Raw genomic sequence first — 24,091 nt, forward strand, 5'->3', positions numbered from 1 at the left:
TCCTGAGAAAGATCACCTGGCGCAGGTGAACGTGACGCGGCTCTGGAGCGCTGGGAGTTTGGGATGATCGGGAACCAGCGGCGATGAGCTGCTCAGGTGTCGAGCGCTGGATTTTAATGATGTCCCGCGAGAGGAAGAGGAGACGGTGAAGCGGATAGACACCGCCACAGTAACTCCTCATTTGTCCCTCTATGTACATTCTGTGCTGAATATAATTGGACTCATTAATGATATAAAAGGGTCCAGTGTGTTCTGAGCTGTCTTCTGTCAGATGCAAAGAACGGGAGGGTTTAAGGCATGCAAAAAAAAAAAAGAAAGATCCAAAAGTGACAAGAAACCCAATGGAATACATATAATAATTCAGAGCTGCGACTAGAAATACAACTAAATTGTTCTAGGCTACAATATCATGTATTCAAACAAAATCAATGCTGTCAGCACTATTCAGATAGGATTTGTTTCCTAAATGACTCTTAATGAGTTACAGTTACAGAGTTTAATGTTATACGCTATTGAAGTTTGAATAAAATAAATGGTGCTCCAATATTATGGGTTTGATTACGAGGCATAAAGCAATAAAATATATAACCTGAATGCAATGCAAGCTGCTTTGGATTATTTTATTAGTTTTTCACTGGATAATGTGACAATGCTTTCAGCAATGAGTTTCTTTGCCAGCAAAGACGAGAGCAAAACACTTGCTTTAATTTCTGTGTTGAATCTGAAAATTGTGCATAAAGAAAACTTCTAGAGAAAACCCAAGTTAGCAGAACCATGGGTCATTTTCTGTAATATGCAAGAAAAACACTGACAAAGTATGTTTGCAAAACATATGTTTACCATTTGGACATCCAACTTAACTAGTCCTGTCTTAATAGGTTTAACTTTCTGGGATGGAATAAACAAATGCATGCTTGATTGACACAATCAATGCAATTTCAAGATATAGAACTATTTAATGCATCTTTAAACTGATGCACAATATAAAGACAGATGTTTACATTTATGCATGTGGCATTATGCATCTACCCAGAGCGACTTACAGTGCATTAAATCTGGGAATCAAATGGTTGACTCTGGCATGGCTAGTGGCATATAAATGCTTAAAACCACAATTTACATAGACAGTCTATTATTCATATCTGGACGTTAAAAGGTCAAATAACTATCATCCGCTCCTGTCAAACTCAATAAAAGAGTAAAAGTCCTGGACTGAAGCTGAGCTCTTAATCGCTGCTTGACTGAAAATGACCTTCGTCTCAGCTCTTTACCGCAAAGACAAAATCAGCATTTACAGTCATTTACATTTCAAACCAGCGAAACCTGCTGCTGTAAGCATCACTGACAGACCACGGTGCATTCAGATGAATCTCCCGAAAGCAGTCAAGAACAAATCCAGGTCACATTTGATTTCACACCAACAAATAAAGATTGATACTTTGTGTTTAAGTCCATTGTATACTGTCCTGTACTTCCCAGACATCTTTCTTAGTTACTTATTATCTCTGTTGATGTTTTTTGTTACATACTTTACAAATAATTGCACAGTCCTCAGAGATGAACTGATTTTAAATCGCACTGCTGGATGTATATTTACTATATAACGGTGTGCGTGACAAATTAAATCTTGAATATAAAGAAACTTATACCAATTATAAGGCCCACTGGGATGAAAATAATTGTAAATATCTTCTAAAGTACTTAAAAAATCCAGCATCTTGAAAAAAAACATTAAATCTGCTGACTTGCAAAAATGCCTTGTATTATATATAATATTATAACTTGATAATGCATAGTACAAAAACTTTTTTGTTTACAAAAGATTTTCAAATGTATTATAGAATAATATATATATATATATATATATATATATATAAGAGATGCACCTATACTATATTTCTCAGCCGATAACTGACAACCGATAATTCAGAGTGATATTAACCGATAAAGATACCAATAGTTTAGTTTAGTTTAGGATATGATCAGAACTAATCATTGTCTGTTTCTAAACAATCAGCCAAAGGCAAATAGTGCAAATAATTGCTTTTATCGGCCGATGTTGATAACAGATTATTGGCTGATACATCAGAGAATCTCTAATATATAGATATATTTAATAAAATAAGTATTCAAAATATATATAACTGAACTTATAATCTGCAAAGGAGCAAAGCAAAAGGAAATCAGGCATAAAAGTATAAAATAAAAATCATGCAAAAAATTGCAACAAAAATATCTGTAATCAAGCTCAGATATCTTTACTGCAGTTTTTCTGTTGATTAAGAAAAATACAAGACTACTTCACCTTACAAATGGTTGTAAAGGCAAAAATACTACAAATGCATCATGTTTAGTAAGTAAATGTGTCAAGCTAAAGCAAAAAGGCACTATTTTTGGAAACCGCCGCCCAAAATTAGTAAGAAACAAGAATCAGAAATACTCATTGAGCCAGAGATCTGGGGAGAGAAAGAGGAGAAAAATCACCCAGAATTTGTTCTGTTAGTCACAACATCACTCATCAAGTGTTTTAGGACATGCATGGAACTAAGAAAGATACAAGATGCATTAACAAGATAAAACTGAACCATGCATAATAAAAATAAAATGACTAAGTGAAGTCAGAACGCCGCTTGGGTTTGAAGAATCTGCTTTCACGCAACGATAATTTTATTAATCCTGGTTTCTGTTAATGAATCTTTCTGTATTTCTGAGGAAGAAAGATATTTGGAAACATTCTCCTTTCACATCAGCACAAAAATAAGACGCGTCCCAAATCCATTAGCGAAACCGATAAAAAATGCAAGTGATTCTGAATATGAACTCGATTTGGATTCTCAGCCCTATTCTGAATTCTTCCTGTTCAACGTTTTCAAGTGACCGTACAGTGAACTCTTCAAAATCCCTCGTTCCTCATTTCGGCATTTAAAAAAAACAATGTGTTTCTATTGTGGCCTGGACTCGTGTCCCTCTTAAACCAAATATCCAGCAATAACAGAAGACGAGAGTTTACGGCTGTGAGACGTTTGTCTACATCAGCTCTGGCTGAGACTGGCACTTATGAAGACCTGTGAGTGTTAATATGTGCCGAGGCCTTTATTGCTGGAAACGAGACATCAAAAGAGCCTCAAAACATTCATCTGAAGATCGACCCGGTCTGCCAAGGTCACTCTAGATTTGATGAAGTGCTGGGGCTATTTCCATTAAATAAGGCGAGGATAAATGTACATTGAGCTTCTACGATTCCGTCGCCAATGTGGAAAAATCCTGACAACAGCAGAACGAAATCAAATGGAAATCTTTGTATTTTCTACAATTTTAAAAAAATAGTTCACCTACAAGCTAAATGGTTCGTTCGTTATTAATGCTTAAGTCATTTCAGAATTTTAAATAGAGCTGGAAATCTCTTAGATTAGAAGAGAATTGTTTTTTGTTTTTATTGCTTAGCATTCAATACAAAATTCAATACAAAAAATCCAATGCAATACAAAAATCGTTATCGTTATAATAAACTTTTGCTTACTTCAACTAGTTTTGGGGGCAACACACTACAAGTAATGTTATGTAATTGGATTACATTTTTCAGATAACTAGTAAAGTAATGCATTACTTTATGAAATTATGAAATCTACTAGCAATTTCCGAGTGCAATCATTTTTTTCCCCAGTGCAGCGCCTGGTCTAGATGCAGGATTTTGTACTGAAATATCAGCTGTTTAGCATTCTGGTATTGTCTTGTCTCTGTAAAAGGATAAATGCAATGCTGGCCTAGATACTGATCAAACGACGTATGAGATTTTGGAAGCTTTACATCAAGAGAATACAGTACAGATCTGACTAAAAATGCTTTCTTACAGAGGAACAGAGGCTAAAACTCCAACCAAATAGTGTTTTTAAGTGAGATTTGATGAGCTTTTCCCCTGTAACATCCTCCCTATGTAATTTGCACAAAAACACTGTGCCATACGTACAGCTTGTGACCCAAACGGAGCTGTCTGTGTCGAGAAAAACCCATTTCCCAAAAGCATCATAAGCCTAAAGAGACCATGGGAGGCTTGGGAACCTTTTGAGAAATGCAGTTCTGGTGTTTCAGAGCAATTATCAGGTTTGACTACTTCCAACTAAAGTCTTAAGGGCAGCAGTTTTCAAATTAGAAAACTTAGGGGAAGAAATCTGCCTAAAAACTTATTTTACCTCTTTGTGGGCTTCACTGGAAATGCGGTTGGTATAGCGCAGAACTTCCAGCTCCATGTCAGTCTTCAGCAAACGACTGCAGACAAACAGAGAGAAACGCGATGATAATCATGATAAAATATGCATTTGAAGATATAACATATGCTACAAGAGGCTACACGTTAAAAAGTGACTTTACCAGAGAATGAAGTCAATAAAAAAATGTGCATATACTATGCATGTTCAAAAGTTTGAGATCGGTTAAGATTTGCTCACCAAGGCTGCATTTATTTGATAAAATAATACAGTCAAAATTCGAAATATTGTTATAATATAAAATAGCCGGTTTCTATTTGATCAAAAAATACAGTAAAAATTCAAAATATTATTATTATTTAAAATAGCCGGTTTCTATTTGATAAAAAAAAATACAGTAAAAATTCAAAATATTATCATTTAAAATAGCTGGTTTCTATTTGATCAAAAAATACAGTAAAAATTAAAAATATTACTATAATTTAAAATAGCCGGTTTCTATTTGATCAAAAAATACAGTAAAAATTCAAAATATTATTATTATTTAAAATAGCCGGTTTCTATTTGATAAAAAAACACAGTAAAAATTCAAAATATTATCATTTAAAATAGCTGGTTTCTATTTGATCAAAAAATACAGTAAAAATTCAAAATATTATTATCATTTAAAATAGCTGGTTTCTATTTGATCAAAAAATACAGTAAAAATTTAAAATATTATTATCATTTAAAATAGCCGGCTCCTATTTGATAAAAAAAATACAGTAAAAATTAAAAATATTATTATCATTTAAAATAGCCGGTTTCTATTTGATAAAAAAAAATACAGTAAAAATTCAAAATATTATTATTAAAATAGCCAGTTTCTATTTGATAAAAAAAATACAGTAAAAATTCAAAATATTATTATCATTTAAAATAGCTGGTTTCTATTTGATCAAAAAATACAGTAAAAATTTAAAATTATTATAATTTAAAATAGCCATTTTCTGTGTGAATCTGTGTTAAAGTGTAATTTATTTCTGTGATGCTCCGCTGTATTTTCAGCATCATTCCTCCAGTCTTCAGTGTCACATGATCTTCAGAAATCATGAAAATATGATGATTTACTGCTCAAGAAACATTTCTGATTATCATCAATGTTGTAAACATTTGTGCTGCTTATCTTAAAGTATTCACAGATGAATAGAAAGGTTGACATTATAAATGTATTTACTGTCACTTTTCATCAATTTAACACAGCCTTACTGAATACATTTCTAATAAACTCCGTACTGACTCCAAACTTACTGACCTTAAAGTTGAATGAAGCTGATATACTTAAAATCCTAAACTTAGCCTAAACCCAGCAGGACTGACGTCAGAAAAATTAGCATTTAGTCTCTCGTTAGTGTTTTTTTCATCACCTCCACCATCTATTTCTGGCCGAGCGTCTTCGATTATGTCTTAATGATGCTGCCTGCGTTACTCAAGTATCTTGACATCTCCTTCTATGACTCAGTGTGAATGTGCCAACTTTCTAACAACACATCTAAATATATCACTGCAAACACACACACACACACACTGCAGTAACCCATGGTTATGATCTGCCATGTGATTCTTCTCAGCAGCTCAGCAGCACTGAACACTTAACACACGGATTTCTCTCCTGATTCAGACCAGAACACTTTTTCAGCTTTGTTCTTCTCCAGATGTTAACTGGGAGTATAAAGAACATTTACTTGTCTAAACTGACAACTAATGTTTGTGTGTGCGCCTTTAAATGTCAACATTAAACCAAAATTGACACCATTTTCTTTTTTAATGCATGTGCCTGGTCTTTCTGTAAATATAAAGAAAAAAATTGTTTTCATAAACTTAAAAACAAAATCTGCATTTAGTCTGCTGCTAAAACAATCAATCAACTAATTAAATAAATAAAACAATATAAAATACTTATTTCAGCATAATTTTAGCTTTACTTGAAGAATTTGTTTTAAAGTAAAAAGTTAAATAAAATTAATGAAACTATACAGACATATGTATATATAAATTACAAAAATATTTTACTTATAAACATGCATGAAAAATTCTAAAACTTTATCTAAAATTTTAATAATATAAAAACTATAATAGTATCTCAATGATACTAAAATAACACTGGTTTCAGTGCAGTTACAGAAGATATTTTGACCCCTTTAACACGTTTTTGATGGAAACCAGCTATTTTTTTAAGGCCTTATCACCCATATCAGTAAATAATAATGTTTGTTTTGATAACAAATGATAACATTTACAGATTTAAATTACTTGATTTATTTTGGTGTTAGAGGAAACTTTGTGAGAAGTTACTTTGTTACAAAACTGGTTTCCTGTTTTTTTTTTTTTTTTTTAAGCATGCCTTTAATATCTGCTTCATCACTGAGAAGCAAGCGCCAAACTCTCTCTTAGAGAAAGATAGCAGGCGAGAGAAGGGAAACCGTAATGAGCCACTTTTTCCAGCGAGGAACAGAGGAGAAAACCTAATGCACACGACAGCAAGAGAAGCACGCAGAGCATTAGAGACAAACCGAGTCGGTCCACACGAGAGTGAAGAGCTCTCAGAGCACTTTACATCAATCTCATTTTCTCAACCAAACTCCCATTCTATGAAGCAATAATCAACATCTGATCTCTGTCAGGTTCAGTGTCTGAATGCATAACCATGCTCTGTTAATTAAAGACACGACTAACATGAAGAACCAACTTTTAAAAAGATGCCACGACAATCAAAACACCAACAGATGAAACGATCCAGTAATTGGCGTATACTTTACCTTTCATCAAAGATCAGACGCGTTTTCTCTAAAGTGGCAAACCTGCTTTGATTTTGTTAATTGGACTTTAGTAACGAGCTTGTGCTTTAGTTATTAAGAAATGTGATTTAAATGACACTCACCACTCCACAATCACTGGATGCAGCAGGGAATTATTCACCTGAAACCTGCAGAAGAGAAGAAAACACACTATACTGTCTGAACGACTTGTTTTTATTTTATTTTATTTGGTTTGTTTTGCAACAAATGACATTTCCACTGACATCTAATGCAATCACATTAAGATATTTTAAAATACTTTCTCATGTATAAATGGTTAAAGATCGAATCCCTCGAGAAATTTCACATTTGGTTCACAGTCTTATAAATAAAATACTAAATTTAAATTAAATATAAAAAATACTAAAATGTATTTAAAATGCATTTATTTTGTGCTAAGTGTACTAAAAAACATTTACATATTTATATGCTTAATAAACATACCGTGCATTGTTCTTTTGGTTTATTAAACATGCTACTAACTAATCTAGCGTTTAATGCTCTTTAATTGACAGTGAAAATAGTGATGAGGTCCAACTAAAGACATACTGAAGTTTATTTCACTCTGTTAAAATGGAAATATAGCAAGTATATACGTGAAATATCTTTAATTTAAAAATTTAAAATGTTAAAAGATTATACAATTCTTATTAACAATGATTTTAATACACATTTTAGGCATACTATTAAGAAATGTGCATTAAAGAAATTCTCTAAATAAAGATTAATTATAATGTTATATCAGTAAGCCTTAAGTGATTTGGCAATAAACAGGTTAATGGATTTAAAGTATACTTAGTATGAAATAAATGCATTTTAAATAAATTATAGAATCATTTTTTCTTACTTGAGTATAATAAAATAAAAACATTATTTCAGCTAGTAACCGAGCAACACCTCATTTAATATAGTTTGAAGTGATGTAATAAAATAAAAATAAATGAAAAAATGTTTGTATATACACATACTAAAAAACTAAATAACTAAAACTTTAATGAAAACTAGGAATCTCAAAATATTAGTGTATATTTATGTTTGTGTACAGCTGACATTTTAGTCGATTCAGAGACTAATAAAATAAAATAAATTATTTTATTTGATCCAACAAAGTAACTAAAGAAATAATAACTTTTTTTATAAAAATTAAAAAAAAAATATATATATATATATATAATAATAATAATAATAATAATAATAATAATAATAATAATATATATATATATATATATATATATATATATATAATAAACAAAGCTACTAAACAATTACAAAACAACAAAATTACTAAAACTTTAAAGAAAATATATATTAAAAAAAATATATAATAGTATCTCCATCATACTAAAATATCAATGCTGCCAATGCAGTTACTACAGACACTTTTTACTACTGAACAAAACTGTGTTTGTGTTTTTGTGCACTTTGAAACATATGATATTTTGATTATGTCTCATGTTTAAATGTTACAGGGTCAGATCTAATATCTCAGAATATTCCTTGTTAGGTTCAGAGTGTTTTAGTTCCTCAGTCTAAACGGGTGGAGGTTTTATTCGGGTGCACAGAGGACGCCGGAGCAGCTTTCCCTGGAGGGAGGTTTAGGAACAAAGCTCTGAATAAAGGATGAAACTCACTGACTGATGCCTTCAAAGGATGCTTCACGACAGGTGCTGCCGCTATCAGTGTTCACTCCCCGCTACACACACACACACACACACACACATGCGCACACACACACACACACGGACGTGCACACACACACACGCACACACACACACACACACGCACACACACAGAGAGAGAGAGTCTGATGAAAACAAGCACAAGTCACTATTCACATCAAAATAAATGAATGTTATTTATTATTATAGCTATAATTATTAATATAACTACAATACTTACTATATATGTGTCTAATAATACAATAATAAGAATATATTTACATTTTTGTTTTATAAATATATAAATGTATTATTAGAAATTAATTTACGATACATAAATATATTGATATTTCAATAAAATATTTTTTATTTTGATGTATATTGTACATCTATATTATATTATTATGAATATTATATAAAATAAATATATTTTGTTATAACAAAAATTATAATAATAATGTAAAGTTTATTTTAAAAAAAATATGTCATAAAAGCCATCTTGATTGACTTAGCATGAAATTTAAGTATATTTCATAGATTAAATATTAAAATGATAATAAAAATATTAATAAATAAAATTTACAGTTTTTTTAATATATATAATTTTATCATCATAAATAAATATAGTATACATTAATATATAAATAGTTGAATAATAGTTTTATTTCACGTTATAAAACATTAAAATAAAAGATTTATATTCTTTTTTTTACATGCATATTATGTACTTTACAATTACTGTATATAATAATAATAATAATAATAAATTAATTTTTTATAAGACAAAAGCCATCTTGATTGACTTAACATGAAATGTAAGCATCTTAAATAGATATTAAATATAAATTTGATAATAATGTTAATAAATAAATTTCACGTTTTTGCATATATTATTTTATTATCATATAAATAGTTGAATAATTATGTTTTCATGTAAAACATTACATTAAAAAATTATATTATTTTATTGTGTTTCATGCATACTCCATTCTGTAAATTACAATATATAATAATAATAAAAATGTAAATATGCATTATAATCCAAAAAACACTAAAAGACATGGTTGCCACCTTGATAAACTTAACATGAAATTTACGATAAAGATCTTAAATATATTTATACCGTAGTCCAAATAAAACAAAGTAATGCTTGAATTCTTGAAAGCCTTCTTGTGAAGTAAACGAGGAAGATCTCACCAGTGTGAGCAGGACACTCGGCTTCATCTCGGTCAGAACATCAGCAATCTGTGGACGAAAGCTTTCATTAGAGCGGATCCTTGCATTGGCTTTGCAGGAATATCAGGGAAAATCAACATACCGTATTTTTCGGACTATAAGTCGCACCTGAGTATAAGTCGCATCGGTCCAAAAATACGTCATGATGAGGAAAAAAACATATATAAGTCGCACTGGACTATAAGTCGCATTTATTTAGAACCAAGAGAAAGCATTACCGTCTACATCCACGAGAGGGCGCTCTATGTCTTCAGTGTAGACTACAGGAGAACTGAGCAGCATAGAGCGCCATCTAGCGGCTGGAGATGGTAATGTTTTCTCTTGGTTCATTTCTCTTGGTTCATGTCAAATTAATTTTGATAAATAAGTCGCACCTGACTATAAGCCGCACGACCAGCCAAACTATGAAAAAAAGTGCGACTTATAGTCCGGAAAATACGTAATAATGTTGTGTGAGCAGAATGAGCAAAGCATTGTGGGAAGGAACACATGATATAATCATGTTACAAAATGTTTGCATTCATGAATGTATTTTTTTTTTTACATTTAAAAGTTTGGATCATGCACTTTCACACATACAGGTGCATCTCAATGAAATAGAATGTTGTGGAGAGTTCATTTATTTCAGTAATTCAACTCAAATTGTGAAACTCGTGTATTAAATAAATTCAATGCACACAGAGTGACGTAGTTTAGTCTTTGGTTCTTTTAATTGTGATGATTTTGGCTCACATTTAACAAAAACCTAGCAATTCACGATCTAAAAAAAGTCTAAATCAGTCCTAATCAAACTCTGTTTAATCAAAAATCAAAAATAAATACTGAACAGACGGCAAAGGACTGAAATATTACACTAATCAGAGTTAATAAAAACAAAACAACACTAAAACTATTGCTGAAAGCACAAGACAGATGGTGAGGAGAAAGAAATGACATGCAAGATAAACGACCGACTCTTAAAACATCTGAACAAAACTCCAAACTTAATTGAGTCTGGCAGGCGTCAAACACTCTTAATTACACTAATTGTATGAGTTGCAGAAATCAGTGATCGAGATGAATGGGCTCAAAATGTCTTAAAATCAATGCAAACAAAATCAATTGTGTTTCCATTTGACATTCCGGCCCGCTGCGCTGAATAGAAACACATCTGAGCGTACGGTAAGTGGAAAATGACTGTCATTAAAGCAATCAGCAAACGAGCTCGAGATATATAGTGAATCGAGAGGCTGTGAGTGAGACAGGATCAGATCTGGACAAACCAGAGGTGTCAAGTAACGAAGTACAAATACTTTGTTACCTTAAGTAGAAATTATTTAGAGAGGCTATAGCTTTTAGCTTTTACAGTAATTCACAGGACTGATTAAAGACAGCACTCATTTTAACTAAATATCAGAGACATTGACAGAGATACAGTTAGAAACATCATGTGTGTTTTTGTATTAAATAATGACCCAGATTGTGAAATACATTAGCCTTAGAGTAAAGGAAGCACAGCTTGAGAAATTAGAGCATCCAAGGTGAAAGCTATGAATTTTTTTTAAATATTTGTAATGTTCTTTAATGTTATCCACAGTTTTTTTTTTTTTTTTTTTTTTTGTGGCTCTTTTTTAAAAAAGTATCGGTTCAGGTACCGTTTAGGCATCGGTACCGTTTTAAAAGTATCGAAAACGCACTGGACCCAACTTAAAAGTTATTATTTCTCACTGGCTCATTTACCTAATGAGTGCTTTCTCTTCGTCCTCCGCAAATTAAGCTACTGTAGGTAGTTCGGTAGCGAGACGTTTTAATAAATTAGCATTTGCGATTGACGACGCGATTGACAATGTTGTGATAACTAGGCTTTACCAAATTTAACTCGTTACCCCCCGAACACTGGACATATCAGACGAATGTACCGAATACAGGAAGCTATCAATCAAGAAGGTATCAGGATTATGAGTTAATTTAAATTTTTAGTTATTGATTAATCACTTGGATTAATCATTAATTTTGACAGCACTATAATGTTTACTGTAAATAGACAACCAAACAAGAGTAATTGTTACTAAGCCTGCACCAATGTTCTTGTCCATTGCCCTCACAGATTCCTGCAGCTAAGCTTGGATGTACATTTACATTCCATTAAAGGTTATTGATGACATGACATTGAAGTTTGACTTTTTGCACCATAACAATACTTACAGGCAACTAGTCATCATATCTCTAGTCCTTTAATGTATTTGCATTGTACTAAAGTGCATTCATTTTCAATGGGCATATATGTGGCTGAAACATTTAGCCTAGTGCAATTCCCAAATTTTTCAACATGGACATTTTCATATAACATTACTGTCATTATGGCCTTTAGAAAAATGTTTTTGAGGAGGTGGGGTAGCTTAGCAACTTGCTGAAATAAAATGTAAAATGAAAATATTTTATTTATTTAGTGTTATTGATCTTAATACTTTAACTTAAATGAAAATGAGAAACAATGCCTTGGCAGCTGAAACAAAAAAAGTTTTTTTTTATTATTTCAGTTAATGTTGATTTTATTTTTATTTTTACTTCGTTTATTTTTAGTTGTTTTAGAACATTTTACTAATGAAAATGAGAAATTTTGCCTTTGCAAATTTTTTACAGTTATTTATTATTTTATTTCAGTTAAATTTTTTTATTGTTTTCTTTTTATTTTCATTTAATTTAGTTATTTTAGTGTCAACTTAAATGTTGCAACCAGCTGAAATAAAATAAGTTTTTTTTTAGTTCATGTAAATTTTATTTTATTGTATTTCATTATGCCTTTAGTTGAAATAAGTTTATTTTAAAATGTTTTACTGTTAATTTAATTTCAGTTTAAGAAAATGTTTTTATGGTTTTATTTTTATTTTATTTACTTTCAGTTATTTTTGTGCGTCAACTTAAAATAAACAAAAATGAGAAATTTTGCTTTGAAAAATCAGAAATGACTTTGTCTTCCTATATTTTTATTTTACATCAGTGCATTGTTATTTCATTTCAGCTATTGATAATTTTTATTTAATTGGTTTGATTTTATTCAACATGCAAAAATCTAAACGGAAAAAACAACATCTGAATGAACTGAACTTTGTTTCAAGAGCAACACGTCAAGTTCATTTTCACAACCGTAACAAACACAAAACTGTTTTTTTGGGTGTTCCTTTAGTGCATTTGCATTGGAGATTTCATTTGTTTTCTCAGATTACAGATATCTCTCTATTTTCTGCTCCCAGCAGCTCTGTTTGCCTTCTCAAATGATCTGTTTAAGCATCGCTGAGAGGAACCTCAGGAGAAGGTCATTAACACTCAGAGAGAAGAAAAGAGCAGAGGAGGAATTGTGATGCATTGGTACAGACGCATGCAATGAAGCACAGAAAACACACACAAAAAAAATCACTTTGTTTGCATCTGAAGTCACGCTTGACAAAGAGACGTGATGCAACGTCCGTCTGACTCGTCTACATCAGCATGCACAACCCGAACCAGAACATAACACATAGACTATTATTACTAGATTACCTTTTTAAGAATGAGCTGCAATTACAGCGTCGACTACAGTTTGAGAATTTCTGACACAATCGATGCAATCCAAAATATTTAGACTAATCACAAAATCTCTACATGACACTTTCATGTGCATCATTTTATGCTGTACATTTCATTCTGATAAACTTAAAATATAGCTAAATAAAATAACAAAAAAATAAAATATTCGGAAATGAAATAAAATTAAGTTATATATATATATATATAGTAAAAATACTAAACAATATATAAACATTCCATCTTAAAAAAATTATAAATTAATAATAATAATCTTTTAATTAAATAATAAATTTGCAGAAAATAAAACTGGCTCAGTTATAAAGCAGCTCAAGGCCACTCAAGAAATATAATTTATCATAATATAAACACTAATCTGTATTATACATTATAATAGAAAACAAACCTAATGAACAAGTACAAGACACTTTTTGCTGCATAATACCAATAAAACCCTAGTTTTACAGTAAATAACCATAATTGTACAGTTTTACAGTAAAAAAAAACATTTTTGTACAGTAAAACCCCCAGTTTTACAGTAAAACACAGATGTATAGTTTAAGTAAAAAACAACACTAGTTGTACAGTAAAAAACCCTGTTTTACAGTAAAAATCCTAGTTTTGCAGTAACAAAATCCTAGTTTTACAGTTGTACAGTAAAAAACCCTGTTGTACAGTAAAACCCCCAGTTTTACAGTAAAACACAGATGTATAGTTTAAGTAAAAAACAACACTAGTCGTACAGTAAAACACCCTGTTTTACAATAAAAATCCTAGTTTGCAGTAAAAAAAATCCTAGTTGTACAGTTTTACAGTAAAAAAAAAAACCTTGTTGTACAGTAAAAAAAAAAAAAAGTGTACTTACGTCAGTGGTGTAATGCACCTCATCGACGGCGTATTTCTCCTTGAAGTGTTCACGAGGATAGATCCTGTCAAGACAGATCCAGCTTTAATGAGAACTTCCCATGAAGTTGATATACTTCATTAAGATCCTTCTTGTTATTAAAAGATCAAACAAGATTTATTTTAATGGTTACTCTGATGGAAACAGATACTCTGTTGGACAAAGACTGCACTTCTCTTCAGTCCTCAGATCATCAAGTAAATGAACTCTTGATGTCAAAGTGTGTTTGCTTCTTGGAAGTGAAGAAACCATGCACTCCTTTTCAAACTGCACATTAAATCAGGAATGTTTCTTGAGCAGTAAATCATCATATCAGAATGATTTCACAAGATCATGTGACACTGAAGACTGGAGGAATGATGCTGAAAACACTGCGGAGCATCACAGAAATAAATTACACTTTAACAGATATTTACATAGAAAACAGTTATTGTAAATTGTAATAATATTTCATTTTTTTGTGTATTTTAAATTAAATAAATGCATTCTTGGTGAACAGAAGAGACTTGCATTAAAACATTTAAAAAACACTACTGACACTGAACTTTTGTATAACGATTAAACTGAGATATATATAAATAGTATTATTAATCTATTATTATTATTATTAATCTAATAATACATTTACATATATATATACACATATATATATATATATATATATCCTTATATGTTGAATATATACATTTTAAATACAAAAATGTAATGTGTTAAAAAATGCAATACAAATTTATGTTACATACTTATTTAAATATAAATATAAAAATATAAATAATAATTAGTATATCCTTATAATAATCTAATAAATATAAAAAATATAAAAGTAGCCGTTTTTAGAATATATATTTTTATATTATGTATTTTAAATATGTATATTTACGGTTTATGAAATATTTATGTGTACATGTTTAACATTTATATTTATACAATACACATTTAAATACAAATATTTAAAATATAAATATAATAACTTTAAAAAAAAATAATCGAAATATTTACTATATAGGTCAACCATTTCATTTTTCCCCAAACATTTTTCTTCAGTAATCAGTAAAAACAGCATCGCTTATTAAACCAGGAATATTCCTTTTTTAATTGATAATTTAATTTAATAAATCACAGAGGTTCTCGGAAGGAAACTGAGCAAAACATTCAACTATAAAAAGATGTAAAAATGTAATGTATGCAGTCTCCAAAGTGAATCAAATCCTGAACGGGAGCGTCACGCACTCGCCCATCCATGTGGCGTAGCTCTCCGGCAGTTTGGGGACAAACAGGATGGATTTCTTGGAGTCGACGTCGATGGCTCCATAGCAGTTAGCCTCCGTCACACCGAAGGTCCAGTGGAAAAACGACTCCTGCAGAGCGACACACAGATCTCTACAGCAGTGGTTTTCAACCTGTGGTCCGCGGCCCCCTAGTGGGTCGTGGTGGTATTGCAGGTGGGCCGCCAATTATTTTCTGTTCATTTCCAGTCCATTCTAGGGCTGTGCGATTAAAAGAAAACGTCCTAAAATCACAATTTGAGCGTGCGCATATGCCTAACTCCAGGTTCACACACCTTCTGTGATGCGCCTTTTTTCTGAGCCAATGTTGACGGATCAGAGCGTTCTCACTGCGGTAAAAGGCTAGAAATAAAAACGTGCGAAAATAATTCATGTCTAACACATGAGCATAGAGTGAATTTGTTAGTGAACAGGATGCAGTTTAAGTGAGAGGAGACACGTTTTAAGTGTGCACACTCTCTCCTCGCAAAGCAGCGTGTTTCTGAGCAAGCACGACCGGTTTTGTGACAGAGCAAAGGAAATCTGCTGCAAACAGAGAGATTCGCACTCGTGCATTATTTTAATGTGCTTTTGCGTTATATTTATGCGCTCTCACTGCTGAGCGCATACACATACTGTATACACACTGCAAACACCTGAGGCACCGCTACAATTAATGAGCTCTATGAACAATGCATGGCAAAAAAGAAAAAAAAGTCCCTGTATACAGGATTTTTTATTTGTTTGTTTTTTTTGCCACAAGTCTATACATTTTTTTACATCTTCACTATAGTGATAATTTTGACTTATGTCTGTTCTAGAGATGTTACAACTTTTTGATAAATCTCTGATTGGTTTTCTTTTGGAAATATGTTTCAAATTAATCCTGAATGCATTTATGACTGTAAAAGCACAATTGCAAAATTGATCAAAAAAATCGCGATAGTTTTTTTTTTTTTGTCCATATCGCACAGCCCTAGTTTATTCAATAAATATAGTTTAAAATCTAGCTTCTGAGTACTAAGTTATTAACCCAACAATAGCGGGGTCAGTTAATTTTTTTGAAGTGGGCCGCGCAAACATATGTGTTTGGTTGTGTGGGCCGCGAGTTGAAAAAGGTTGGGAACCACTGCTCTACAGCATCAAGTGACTCATTTACATACACACACACACACACACTCTACACGTGTGTAACCTGTCAATAAGCCATAACACAGACACTATTCAGTGTTATTGATACAAATGGTTAATTATGTAACATTGGTTTTTGTTTATTGTGGATTTAGGTGTGAAGAATGATTTTATGCATTGCTGGGCTACAAAATTTGCCTGAATGCAATCATAAGGCAATGCATTACACACAATGCACAAATTGCTAAGGTCTTCTTCTACGTTCAGTTTTCTCATTCGGGTCAATGATTGGAGTCACTGAGCAGCAGTCTGAAGTAACTAACAAGCAAACAAGATAAAAAATAAAAATCGAAGAAAAGTCTTGCTAGTGCCATAAGAGTAGATGTTTAAATAACAGATTTAATTTGTTGGTATGAACATGTTAAACACATCACATTTTCCAGATATTAATAATTAAATAAATGTATATTAATTTAAAAAAAATATGAAATGAAATGATAAAAAAAAAAAAAAAAAATGATACAATTAATATATTTAAAAAATTATAAAACAAATAACCTATTTAAAATAATAAAAAATATAATAATAATAAAGTTAAAACATTAAACTATTAAATATATTATAAATTGTAATATCATCCAATATATAATAAAAAATATTATGATTATAAAATATGATAAATTGTAAATAATTTTAGCATTTTTACCTTTTTAAATTCATTATTTTCTATCATTTAAAATGGTATTATTTATTTTATTTTTACATTAGACAAAAAAATGATAAATCAAAAAATACATAAAACGTTAAAAATACAAATAATTTAAAAATGAATGAATAAATGAACAACTGAATGAATGAATGGACGAGCAACTGAATGAATGAACGAATGAACGAACGAACGAACGAACGAACAAATGAACGAACGAACAAACAAATGAATGAACGGACAAATTAACAACTGAATGAATTAATTAATCAATCAATCGAATGGACAAATGGACAAATGTATGAATGAATGAGCAAATGAATGAATAAACAACTAAAATGAATGATTGAACAAACGAAGGAAAAATGAACAACTGAATGAATGAATGAATGAATGAATGAATGAACGGACGAGCAACTGAATGAATCAATCAATCAATGAATCAATCAATGAATGGACGAATGGAAGAAGGAACAACTGAATGAATCAATCAATCAATGAATGGATGAATGTACGTATGAATGAATAATTGAATGAATTAATCAATGAATGAGCAAATGAATGAATAAACATCTAAATAAATGAATGATTGAACAAACGAACAAATTAACAACTGACTGAACGAACGAACGAACGCAATCAAAAGTTTGAAACTGGTTGCAAAGCTTTTGTTGTACTTGTGTAGAACTAATGAAAGCTCTCTGTTGTGTTGAATTCCAGTTCAACATCTTGTAGGTAGCAGCCAATTTAATTCAAATTCACCCTCATGAATAATAATGAGGCCATTCTTAGTCAATCTTCTTCTGTGCCGAGGCTGAACGCGATCAGATAATCAAATCCACGCCTTTGTGTTCGACTCATTTTATCGTCTTAAGTGCATTACAGAGTTTGTGTGCGTTCAGAGGATTTCGTAACAGAGCATTGCAACAAAACCACGGCAGGATACGTGCAAACTCACACGCACAAATTAGAAAAGTGCTATGCATTTTATTCAAATCACAAATGTGCATATCAACACTTCAAAAAGAAGCAAAAACTACAACACAAGACAAGCAAATTAATGCCTATGAATTATTTACAGTTAAATTATGAAGAAAGCAGGAAGCCCTCGAGTAGTAAACATCACAAAACTCGATCGCAAGCCTCGCTGCATGAGACAATCTCTGCCAAAACAACACAGGATGAGCACGTTTCTGTAGCTAATGAATGAGAAACACGCTGCTCATTATGTTCAATCAATTTATGTAAATGCAGTTAATTAGGGGTCTCTATCAGACACCCAAGCGTTGAGCTGAAATAAAAGGTCTGAACTCACACGCCTCTTGCCAACACAAATTATCATTTAGCATAACATAAACAATAGCACCACTTACGAACACTCAATAATCATTTAGAAACAAAAGAGCGTGTTGATGCACGCTGTAAATGCATCGATCACAAGTCACAAAAATCAGGTGCTTTTTTATTATTTAATAGTTTTTTTAAGTTTTCAGATTAAAGTAAAAAGTTCGGTATCACTTTACAATAATGTCCCATTCAGTGTTATTTTAGTCTAATTGAAATACATTATACTGTAGTTTTTATTCACAATTTCATTTTAGTTACATTTTTAATAATTTTGTTGTGCTTTTGTATTTTTTATGCTATTTTCAATGTTTTTAGTTTAGTTATTTTAGTAGATAATTTTTCAAAAAAGTTCAATTAAATAAACATGAGAATTGTGCCTTGGCAACTCGCTGAAATAGCATTTAAATAAAACTTTATTTCAAGTATGCTTTTTAAAATTATTTTAATTTTAGCTTCAGTTTTAGTTAAAAATAATAAATTAGTTAAAATTAGATAATAGATTATCTAACAACGAGTAATCATTTTCAATGTATATTTATTTAAAACAAAGTTTAAATAAATAAATAAGAAATTATTTAAATGACAAAATTAATAATTTTAATAAATATTTACAAATAAACTATTTTAAATAATTAAAAAAATAAATAAATGCATGATATATTTTATAATATATATATATATATATATATATATATATATATATATATATATATATATATATATATATATATACATAATTTATTAATTTATCTTTTTTAAAGTTAGTTAATAAAACTTTTCTTTGGTCATATTGAGTCAATTATTATTAACAAATACAACTTTTTAATTAATTAGCTGGGTCTGTCACAAATTTATTTCATACAAATAATCGCAATTAAAGATTTAATTCTATTTTGTTCAAGTCATGCAGTCTAAAACTAATGTGTGTTTTTGACTTGATTGTGCATAAAATAATAATAATAATAAAAAATTGATGGCACTTCGTTTAGCACTTATATTTGGATGGCAAACTGTGATTTAGACTTAAACTGCACAATAATTGTAGCTTTCTTGAATGATAGTGATTGGATTGAATAATCCTGATCAGGAGCTTAATGAAGCGTGTGTTTTGATAGTCGCACCTGTCTGAAGAGCACATCGGTGTCAGTGCAGTATCTCTGCTTCTGTTCTCCTCCCTGAAGAACCAGCACAGATCCATCCTGGAGATCCTTCTCAGCTCTCAGGCCTCGACACAATCGCTCTCGGTTCTCTGCAAACAGGGCAGCCGAAACCCTCAGTGTGTCCTTTCCCAGCCAAAACACTGCCTTCCTGTCACACACGACACAAACACATACATGTCACTCAAGAAAACACTGCAAATCAATACTGGGAGCATGCACTTCAACCACAAGCTAAAAGATCTTTTGCTTTTCTATTTATTTAATATACACACAAACTGTGTTAATGGTTGCTACACACACAATCATGCTCAAAAAATCTGCTGAGATGAAACTGAGAGCTTGTGACTGTTATGCAAGAGCTGGATTCGATCCCATGATGACAGAGGAATTCTTTCTGCTAGAAGAGCTGAAAAACATCAGGCAAAACTTAAAGGGATAGAAGAATTCAAATGCAATTTATTTCTGGGATGCACAGATGGATTTTCAGCATCATTTCTCAGTCTTCAGTGTCACTGATAGACATGAAATACAATATAAGTTGAAAGTAATACTTTTTTTAAATAGTAATAATAATATATTATTTCACATTAACTTCCACAAATAATAACATAAAAAAAAAAAAATAATAATAATAATAAAAGAAAACATACACAAAATGCTTCAATAAAACAAACTTTAGACATACTTTGGCCAATTTCCATTGACCCTGTACTATAGTATTGTACTAATGCTATTAGTCCGGTTTTGTAAGAAAATTTACACCACCGAAAATCAATCAGAATTTGTTTTTATTCGCAAAATAAAAACAGAAACGCGAAACTAAGACAAAAACACCACATTCTGCAAGATTTCTGGATTCTGAACACGTGGAAACACGCATGCGCAGAAGCACAGCACGCCGCGCGAGCGTTCAACAATCAGCTATCTCGTGATTATGAATAAAAGCGAAATCTAGAGTAAATTAACACAGGAGAAACTCACTGCTGTGAAGATGCCATGCTGCTGCTGCTGCTGCTGCTGTTCGTGTGAGAGATCGAGTCACGTGACCGCGAGCAGCTGGTCAGTCATCACGTGACCGCGCACTCGTGTATCCTGTGCGCGAGCACAGCCAATGCTGACTAATGAAGTTACTGAAAAAACAACAACATACGGGAAACATTGTAATTTATTAGTTTGAACGCTGTAATTGATCACACTTTTCCCGTGTGGGAATATGAATAGTCACTAAAAGCTAATTTTATAATATTTATATATAGCTATAGCTAACTCACTCGGAAATTATTCACCTGCTTTAAAAAAACAAAAAACAAAAAAACACAAAATAACCCAAAGGTCTATTGTATATATATTTAAAATAATAATAATTCACAAGTCTCCTCTGGGCCTAAGAGATTCTCACCGTCAGCAGCAGCAGCAAAAAAAAAAAAAAAAAAAAAAAATATATATATATATATATATATATATATATATATATATGTGTGTATGTCAACTTAAAACATAACTGACGTCATATGCTTATTTATTCCATCATTTGCATATTTCTCATGCAATTAGACATACAGGATCTCTAAAACATCTTTAGATTTTTTTTTTTATGCAGCACCACGAAATGTCATTATATTGTTTCTAGAAAATGTGATCAAATATATGTCATTACTTAACATATTGATATGTGTACAGAGTAAATCAGATTAAGACGTTTAATGTTAATGTATTAAATATTCTTGAGATTCAGTGGGATTTCAAGTGCTGATATTAATGTCATGATGAATATGAGGACTTGCATGGGTTATTCATTTTATTTTACTTTTTAAATGAAAATGCATTTACACTAATCACTGCCAATTACTAATGCAATCTTTGCAACAAAAAATCTAAAGTGACCTGTTTACCATGTTCCTGCTTTAATGTGCAATTTATTCCAATCAAAACAATGCTGCTTAATTTAATAAAGAAAAAAGAAAAGGTTGATAAAGGGTGAACTTGACATTCATCCTCCTCAAAAGTGGGAATTAAAATGATTATGCATTTTCAAGTAGACTTTGTCTAGTTCAGTGCACATTTGAGATTAAAACAGTTTTGGAAACAAGATTCAGTTTTTCATTTGTGCAATGCAAAATGAACAAGAAATGCTTTTTTAAGTTGTTGTCTCTGTTGATGTCGCTCTGTGTAAAACATTCTGATACATCTATAAACTGTAGTATTATATTATATAAAGTGTAGCATAACACAAAGCCAAAGCATCTGCTCAAATGAGATTTTCATCTTTCATTGCTTCATAATTCCTCTGAACATCACACAGCGATGACGCTTTGAGCCCGAGAGAGGGATTTCAGCAGCATCATTACAAGTTTTTCTCCTCCAGGAAATTAAAAGACAATTTGAAGATGCACAACACAATCTACTGCTGTACCATCGCTCTTTTTGTATCATTTAATCCTTTAAGGATGTGTCCCTTTTCGTCAGGCCTGGATCTCTGGATCTTATCATCGGCTTCGTTCAGCCCCAAACTCTAAAATAAGAACAGCAGTAAAAAACACGACCACATTCCCCGCAGAGAATGCATTACCGATTTAATAAAAGTCTGAGAAACGGATGCATTTAAGCTCATTCTGCTTTGCTTTGTCTAATGTTTCTCGTGACAGATAACCACATGACTCCATCAGGGATGAATTTGCATACAGTTACCTTAAAATGCCGGTGAGGACTTTCTTCTGGTGGTTTTTAAAGAGCCCTGTGGCTTTGATGTTGTAATTGCATCCACATAGTCTTGCTGATTAGCTTTTTTCTTTCTCTCCATTAAATCGGAGAGATTTCTCAAGGTCTGTCTGTAAATAATGAAGCCACTGTCCTTCACCGTTATGTGCAGCTCCACATGCGCTGTGTGTGTTTTTTCTTTATTCTGCTTTTAGTCAATATTGGATCAGTTTTGACCCTGTTTACTTCCTCATTACACATTCCTGGTCACTGAGAACAATTATGAACAATTCATCAGGTTGGTTGATGATCAGCAGCCCTGTTGATATATACAGGGGTCTATAAAAATATATATATATTCTAAATTAAAATTTAAATAAATAAATGCCAAAAAGACAAAGAAAAACCACACACTTTATTCAATCGCTTTATCTAATATCTAACAAATTAACAGCTGTTAAAAAATGAAGATTGACTCAAAATATTTATATTTATATAAGATAAGATTTATATTAATATGATAGTATTTATAAATATATCATTTTAATTATATTTTATATTTCTTTCTCTCTAGAAAAATTAAAAAAAATGTAAAATGTAAAAATATAATATATATATATATATTCTATATTAAAATGTAAATAAATAAATGCCTAAACAAAGTTTAGAAAATAAAAAATATACTAATAATAATAAATTTGAAAAATATTATTTTATTTAATTGCTTTATCTAATATAGATAAAAAGTGAAGATTGACTCAAAATATTATATATATTTTATATATTATATGTACATATGTTAGATATGATTTATATTAATATGATAGTATTTAGAAATATATCATTTTAAGTATATTTTATATTTCTTTCTCTCTGGAAATATTAAAAAAATATTTCTAAAAAAAAAATATTCTATATTAAAATGTAAATAAATAAATGCTTAAACAAATTAAATAATAATAATAAATAAACTGATTTTATTTAATTGCTTTATCTAATATCTAACAGGTTAACAGCTGTTAAAAAAGGAAGATTGACTCAAAAAAATATAAATAAATAAATAAATAAATATATACATAAATACATACATACATACATACATAAATACATACATACAAATATATATATAGATAGATAGATAGATAGATAGATAGATAGATAGATAGATAGATAGATAGATAGATAGATAGATAGATAGATAGATAGATAGATAGATATATATATATATATATATATATATATATATATATATAGATAGATAGATCTATAGATATATAGATAGATACACACACACACTTGCTCTCTTTCTGTCTCTCTCTCTCTCTTTTACACACACACACACACACACGCACACACACACGCACACACACACACTAGCTCTCTATCTGTCTCTCTCTCTCTT

General features: G+C 30.8%; 1 protein-coding gene across 1 annotated transcript in view; it reads right to left on the reverse strand.

Annotated features, from left to right (window-relative positions):
- The window catches only part of LOC113104251 (xaa-Pro dipeptidase-like), a gene marked incomplete at its 3' end in the record, with an annotated part of 44,496 nt that extends 23,406 nt beyond the window's left edge, over positions 1-21,090 (reverse strand). The window contains exons 1-8 of the mRNA XM_026266065.1: positions 20,974-21,090; positions 19,954-20,140; positions 15,614-15,741; positions 14,345-14,408; positions 9,898-9,945; positions 8,674-8,735; positions 7,126-7,170; positions 4,191-4,266 (exon numbers count right to left, since the gene is read on the reverse strand). Coding sequence (XP_026121850.1) covers positions 4,191-4,266; positions 7,126-7,170; positions 8,674-8,735; positions 9,898-9,945; positions 14,345-14,408; positions 15,614-15,741; positions 19,954-20,140; positions 20,974-20,990 — 627 coding nt within the window. The remainder of the gene's footprint in view (positions 1-4,190; positions 4,267-7,125; positions 7,171-8,673; positions 8,736-9,897; positions 9,946-14,344; positions 14,409-15,613; positions 15,742-19,953; positions 20,141-20,973) is intronic.
- Between the last annotated feature and the right edge of the window lie 3,001 nt (positions 21,091-24,091).

This window comes from Carassius auratus, unplaced genomic scaffold (assembly GCF_003368295.1).
Source record: "Carassius auratus strain Wakin unplaced genomic scaffold, ASM336829v1 scaf_tig00217960, whole genome shotgun sequence".
Classification (NCBI taxonomy): Eukaryota; Metazoa; Chordata; class Actinopteri; order Cypriniformes; family Cyprinidae; genus Carassius; species Carassius auratus.